This window comes from Apteryx rowi, unplaced genomic scaffold (assembly GCF_003343035.1).
Source record: "Apteryx rowi isolate R43461 unplaced genomic scaffold, aptRow1 scaffold_264, whole genome shotgun sequence".
Taxonomy (NCBI): domain Eukaryota; kingdom Metazoa; phylum Chordata; class Aves; order Apterygiformes; family Apterygidae; genus Apteryx; species Apteryx rowi.
Genome location: NW_020449019.1, coordinates 272435 through 279554, shown reverse-complemented (window position 1 = coordinate 279554; position 7120 = coordinate 272435). Strand labels below are relative to the sequence as shown.

The window sequence follows — 7120 nt, the reverse complement described above, 5'->3', positions numbered from 1 at the left end:
AGCTAGGCTGTGCAGGAGAGGGTGATGACATTACCATGCTGTGTCCTCCTTAACGATGCCAGGCAGTTAACTCCTGTGTGCTGCCAGGCACCTGGAGCAGCTGAACCCCTGAAAGTGGCTCTGTTCATTAGACAGCCCACAGGCTCCTCTTGGTTTGATCACCACCTGGGAGCTCGCTGGGATCAGCATCGACATAACTGTCACAAACAGCCCTTTGGGTCCCCGGTGCATCTGATGCAAGATACACTGTCCCCTTCCAGACCTGTGCAGATGTAAGGACCTCGCATCCTGCCCCAGCCTACGGTGCCTCCTCTCTGCTCCTGCCTGACTGCCCCTGCCCTGAGAGCTAAAGGAGTACTCAGGAAGCATCACTTGCCTGTGATCTCAATTGCTGGTGTCCCTACAGCCTGGCAGTCTCCAGCACCGCAGTGGCTTGGGCTGCCCAAAGGGGGTTATTTGGGATGAAGGGAGGAGCTGGGACAGACACTCAGGAGAATTTCCCCTGGGTAAGTACAGCCCTTCGCAGGTTGAGGCGTCTGACAGCTCAGCACAGCCACTGCATCTTCCAGTGAGGTGGCCAAAGTCTGCCAGAGGACGGCATGCTGGAGTGAGGGGCTGATGGACAGGGGCAAAGGACTGACAGGGCTGGCCCACAGTGCCTGTCAGTTCGAGCCACAGCGTGCTGCGGTGTCACTCCATCTCCTGCTTCCAAATCAGCTCCTGCTTGGAGCCAGGGTGATAACCCAGGGCTGGTGGTGAGACAGGCACACCCAGGCCATGCTCACATACCRGCTGGTGCCTGAGGTGGGCCTGTGCCTCAGGCCCCTCCATGCGCTGGGAGCTGCAGCCCAGGCCAGCTGCCCACTGCTGGCACAGCTCAGGGACTCACCCAGGAAGAAGCAACCAGAGAAGGGCAGTGCCTGGCCCTTCTGGCACTGAAGTGGGTCACCCGCCTCTTGTGGAAGAGCCACTGCATCCCTCAGTCAGGGCAGGGCTGGCGAGAGCCCTATGGCACCCTGGTGACATTGCATTGCAAAACTCACTCTGATAATTAAAGATAATTTGTGTTTGTTTTAATAAAGAGTGCTTTGTCCTTGTGCCATTTGCTTGGCTCTTCCTTCAGGTGGGAAAACAATGTTTTCATCTCAGGTCAGCCGAAATCTTGCCCCTAAACACTGGCATGGCAAAACCCAGGCATGGCCAGATGAGGAACCTCTCTTGCAGCAAGATGCAGCTCCTGGATCTGGTTTGGACCGCACAGTCAGTGCTGCACACTAGCCTGCATAAGCTGCCCATTCCCCATGAGCTGAGCCATCTTTCTAGCCCAGCAGACTCCTGTTGGACCCGAGGTTCATCTTGGGGCCAGATCCTGGCTGGGAAGGCTGCACCTATCCTGCCCATGCAGGGCATGGGCATGCAAAGATGTGTGCTCTGCTGTTGGCCTATCCTCTCTGCTGGGACTCCCTTCCCTTAGCCCAGCATGTTCTTGCTCCCCATGTACATACCCCATCCATGGCTGCCCCTCTGCAGATGTCCTCTGTGCTACAGTGATAGCACACATAGGACCAGAGCGAGGCCAAGGGTCTGCCAGGAGAGGGACAACATGAAACTGGCTCCTGTCTGTATCCCTGACTGGATGCCAGAGGCATCTCTGCATCTGCTCCCAGGGCCACTGTCATGGAGAGGGCAGGTATGACATCTGAGAGGCTGGCAGGAGACAGGGACAGATACAGGGGCTGGTCCTTGCTGCAGGTAGACAGGTGCATCCCTCTGCCAGTACATCTCTGCAGAAGTACTTGAATCAGTGAACTGACATTTTCCATCCAAACTGATTTTGTTGTAAAATTCCCACCTGGCCCTTGTGGCACAGAAATTTCCATGACGACTTCTGCAGGGATGACAAGAGGCACGGGGCAAGCAGCCATCTCTGGGAGGCCGTGCTCTGCTCGTGCCCCATCCTACCCATCAGTGGCAAGTCCCACGCCATGCCTCCTATCACCTGTACCATCCGCAGCGCACAAGACTGTGGCGTCGCAGCCTGTGCTAACCCTCCTCACGTGTGCAGCCTTTGAGGTAGCTGGGGCCCCATGTGTGAGGGGAAGCCACAGAGCTGGACTTTAGCACTGTAGTGAGATGCACTGCGCCTGCCGCAGCCAAACAGGGCAAAGTTACTGCCTTCCACCACTCCCAGCTGCCTGTCACTGTGCCCTCAGGCCTACTGGCACGGCTGCAGGCCAGCCCCTCCCTAGCCCTGTTCTGTCAGGCCAGACGGGTTTCCAAACCCCACTATTAAACGTGCCTCAGCTGAACCACATTGCTTGGAGAGAACAGGTTGGGGATGACTTCGTGGAGCGCTGTGCTGGCAGGTTAACACCAGCAGGAGGGCAGAGTGGCTCAGGGCTGACTCCTGCAGCCAGGGCAGCCTGAATCCAGGTTGCAAAAGGTTTGGGAGCCTCCAGAAGGCACAGAGCAGAGAAACAGCAGACGCTAGAGCATGATGCGGCTGCCGATCTGCCTCTCCAGGGAGTGGGCGGCATTACTTGGAAGACTAAATACCCTCTGGGATTTGCCTGTCATTGCAATGGGGCGATACAGAGACTCACAGGTCTGTGCAAGGTGAGCAGGTGCTGGGGCCAAGCCCACACAGCCATCACATGCAGACACTCACCACTCCGGTTTGCCCTGGCAAGGGAGGAAGGCCTCGGTCCAGGCTACGCAACAGCTAGAGCCAGAGCCAGGCCTTAAACCTGCTGAAGAAGGTCCCAGCAGAAGCAGGCACTGCCCTGACCAGCGACTGCCAGAGGGTTGCATGGGATCTAGTGCCTCCCTGATTTCTCTGCAGGCCCTGTGCCCACAGCAGGGTATGCTGGGGACAGCAAGTAACGGTACCCCAAAACATGCTGCACATCACAAACAAGCTTGACTCTTGTTTTTGCTGGATAAATGATCTGGTTATGCCATGCAGCCCAGCCAGGGAAGAGCTGCTCTCCCCTGAGCACCACGGTGCCACAACCAGCTGCCACCACCAACGCTGGGATCCCCATGCCGTGGGACGTAGCTCTCCCCTCCACTAGCCCGACAGCCCTTGGCTCCGGCCCCCTCCCTGCTGGCGTCTCTGCAGTGAGCCTCCCTCCAGCACAACGTCCTCCGACGCCAGCCCCCTCTCCGCAAAGGCCCCGGGCAGCCCTGCAAAATGGCGGCGCGTGCCTTGCCTGCGCGGCCTGCTGGCACCCGGCCCGCCCCCGCACCTCGGCGGGCTCCTCGCTGCCCAGGCTAGGGCCGCGAGGCCCGGCCCGACCCAGCTCCTCCCTCCGCTCCGGACCGCGGCGCTGGGACGCGGGGGTCCCCGCCGAGGGCTCCACCCGCCTCCCCCGGAGCGGGCCCCAACGAGCTCGGCGCCCGCAGCCCGCCGCGAGACAGAGCGCGCGCGTCCCGACGGGCCCGGGGCGGGCGGGGGGCACGGGCCAAGGGCGCGCGACCCTGCTCCTCCGGCCACGCGCAGGCCCCCGCCGAGGCCCCGCCCCGCCAGGCACGTGCGCGGCGGTGACAGCGGCCACGTGGGCGCGCTGCTGGCGTCACTGCGCGCGGGGAGGCGGCCGGAGAGGCAGGTGGCCGGAGTGACGGCCCGCTCAGCCAATCGCGGCCTGGGCCCGGGGTGGGAGGGTGGAAAGTGAGGGGGCGGGCTGACGCCTTAATAGACAGCAAGCTTCTCCAATCGCGGCTCGGGACGGACGGGCGTGTGACATCCTCTCGCGCTGACGGAGACCTTCAGAAGGATTCGAAGGGGAGGGGGGACCAATCAGGCGGCGCCAGACGCCGTGCGTTGTGAGCGATGTCCCTTCTGAGCAATCAGAGTCCGATACTCTCATATAAGCCTTGATCGGCGGCCCGTTTGCCCAATAGTCATTCACAACTCCGGCAAGGCACAAGACTGATGTTCCGAATGGCCAATCAGCTCCCGAAAAGTTCAGGAAGCGAGGCAGCGAGAACCGGGCGGGGCGAGGGGCACAAACCGCCTCGGCGTGTGCTCTCAAGGCAGCATGCTGGGAGCGAGTGACGAGCAATTGAGTGGCGGGTATTAAGTCCAATAATGTTTCGCCGTCGGGCGAGCTCGCCCAATGGGAGCTGGCGAAGCATGCGGGGTGGGCGGTGCGACGCCCGCGGCCCGGGTAGGGTGTGAGAAGTTAGTGGCGCTGCTGCGGGTGCTGTGAGGGGACGGAGACGGCTGGGCTCTGCGAGCGGCGGCGGCCCCGGATCAGCGCGATGCTCACGGACGGCACCGCCGCCCCTGTCGGCGATGAGGAGATAGACTCGGTCGCTCCCCGCGCGCCGCCCGCCGCGGAGCCGCCCGCCGCGGCCGGGCCCTCCCCGCTGGGGCTGCGGGCCGTGCGCCTCTTCGGGGAGGCCGGGCCCGGCGGGCCGGGAGGGCCCGGCGCGCCTGGTGCCGGCGAGGCCGCCCTCGACTTCAAGCTGGCGGCCGCCGTGCTGAGGAGCGGGGGCGGCGGCGGTGGCTCCGGCAGCGACGAGGACGAGGTGTCCGAGGTGAGCGACTCCACGGCCGGGCCCGGCCGCCGCGCCGCCGTTTCCTGACAGGCCCCGCCGGCAGCCGGGGCCGGCCCCCTCCCGCTCACCGCCGCCGGGCGCTCCTGCCGCCGGCGAGGCGCTCGGCGCGGCCCCGGCGCGGGGGTCGCGGCCCGCACCACACCCCCTTCCCTCTGCGCTGGCGGCCCGCGGCCTCCCCGCGGCAATGGGCGTGAGCGGCGCGGCCGCACCGGAGCCGCGGGGGCGGGTCCCGGCTGCCCCGGGCGGCCGGGGTCTGAGGGCCTTTTCGCAGCGGCGGGTCGGGGAGGAGGGGGGCTGGGCACCACCACGCCTCCCATCGGGCCTGGGGGAGGAGGGTGGTGGCCGCCTTGCCTGCACTCTCCTGGGGCGGCCGGGCCCGTCGCTCGCCGCTGCCTTTTTGCGTGTGGAGGGCTGGAGAAAAATGTCTCCCGTTCTGCTTCCTCCTGACCTCTAGGAGTGCTTTCCACTTTGAACCTGGTTTGGAGGGGGAGGTGAGCCCCTCTACCGAGCAGACTCCTTGTCTCTAGCTTCAAGGACTAATAAAGTCTCTAGCCCCTAATATTGCTGCCCTGGACTTAGTAGGAAGGATATAGGGTTCTCAGGCTCTGTGAATTCCTGATTATATGTAATTTTATAGAAGAGAAATATTTCTTACCCAACATTCCTCTCTCCAGAAGAAATGGAAGAGGATAATGGAGGAGTCTTTCTTTGATTTTTCCAGACCTGCAGAGAGTTTTATGGGAAAGGTGTGGGGGAGGGACTGGAGCCTTATCCCAACCAAAATGGTGCATTTAGGTATGTAAACTTGCATCTACTACTGCTTTATGTAGCCTAGGGAGAGCAGATGAATTAAGACTTTTATATGTTACTGTTGCCTACTCATTGTGCAGTAATGGGTGCATCTTATCTCCTTAGTCTCCTGTCTTAGAAGGAAGAGTTAAGATCCCAGCCACCATCATAGCCCTTTTGTAGGCTTAGTGGAAATAAGGAGGAAGTGTCTAGCACTTGAAGCTTATTGTGAGTCCACTCTTTTGTACTCCTTTATGCTTCTGCAGGAGGAAGAAGATGCAGCCCATGTGGTACATGCCATTTTTTTCTTTGGGGGCTTGAACAGTTTATCTACTCACTTCTGAAGAAATGGAAGGAGGGGAGCCAGCATTCATTCCTTCCATGTCTAAATTTGCTGTCTTCCATTGAGTGTCGTCTTTTGCCTAGCCATCCTGAAATCTGAAATGACATTAAAATGTAGTTAAACTGGTGCAGACTCACATGTATGGCGCACTTCATTCATGACTATCTAACCTAAGTTAAGACTATAGCTTGTGTTAATGTCAGGACACTTAATATCTAATGATCAGGCAGTGTGTGAACACTCCTTGCTTGATTGGTATTCCAAACATACGATGATACGAGATTACATGTTCAAGTACATACTGGTTCTGGGCAGCTGGAAGGCCTGTTTGCAGGTAGGATAGGATGTAAGTAATTTGCAAGTTTCCAGTGCCTGTGATGACTTTCATGTCTGTCCATTCACATGTTAAGGCATCCTTGAAAATAGGGAATACTCTTTATTAGTTATAAAACCTGGAAAGTGATATAAAGTGGAATATATCTGAATATTTGTGGCTTTTTTTAACAAGATCAGAATGGTGGAGTTCTGCTGTGGAAGCTTATCCCTTTTGAACCCTCCTCATTATTTGAAGGAGGCTAAGAACTGGTGTCTACTGAACACTGAGTTGATTCTTTGAACAATAGCAAGTATTAAGAAAGGTAAAACTCCCAGACATCATTTATAATAGTCTAGCATTGAGGACCAAATATAAAAAGGTTTACGAACAGCTCTTAAAGTAAAATTACTTGTTTGAAAAAACTGAGAACAGTTTTCTTATTTAAAATACATCATCCAAAAAAAAAAAAAAAAAAGTTGGGTTTTAAACACTTTGAGACTTCCAGAATACCTTTAGAGAGGAGTTGGCTGAATGTCTGAAGCTGAAATTGACTGGGGCTTTCTTGTGTTGTGTGTTTCTGGTTGCAGGGAGCAACCCCTAGGAGAAATGTGGCTGGGAAGGATGTGCCTCACATCTGTGGTGCCTTGCTAGGTTATTGGGAATGGTTGTGAAGACCAAGACTGAATTTTCTTTTCAATTTTCTTGTGCATGTGTGAGAACTAAAGAAGCACCTGTTGCTCATGTTCTTTTCTTCCAAAAAAAGCAATTAAACTCCTGGGATGGAACATTGCAGTTCTTCAACAACACTGCTTTGAAAACCCAGTGACTGTTTGGACTGTGGTCTTGTGTCATGAGTCACTGATTTGGGTGTATGCCTTTAGCTACTACCAGTGAGTGGAATTAGTGAGAACTAGAAGGGAGAATTAAATAAATAAAGTGAGTGTTTGCCATGCTGCCTTGATCTGTGCTCTTTTCTTTACATTTGAAGTCATAAAAATAATGGTACGATATTCTGTAAGCTGTGCTGTGTGTGTGCAGTGATATTTAGTTTTTGTATCCTTGTATTAGTCTGACTTTAATATGCTAAAATAATTGGATTAGTCAAAATG

The 7120-nt window shown here is 56.8% G+C and overlaps 1 protein-coding gene across 18 annotated transcripts in view; it reads left to right on the top strand.

The window, feature by feature from the left end:
* Positions 1-4091: 4091 nt before the first annotated feature.
* The window catches only part of LOC112967126 (ankyrin repeat and KH domain-containing protein 1), a 128406-nt gene continuing 125377 nt past the window's right edge, over positions 4092-7120 (top strand). For 6 of the 18 annotated variants that reach the window (XR_003253858.1, XM_026067913.1, XM_026067911.1 and 3 more), the window contains exon 1: positions 4264-4542. Coding sequence is in view for 17 of the 18 variants with exons in the window: in XM_026067913.1 (XP_025923698.1) it covers positions 4264-4542 (279 nt within the window). In the remaining variant the exon portion in view is untranslated. Of the gene's footprint in view, positions 4543-7120 lie in introns of all 18 variants that reach the window. The other 12 variants (XM_026067914.1, XM_026067918.1, XM_026067912.1 and 9 more) reach the window with 7 other exon arrangements.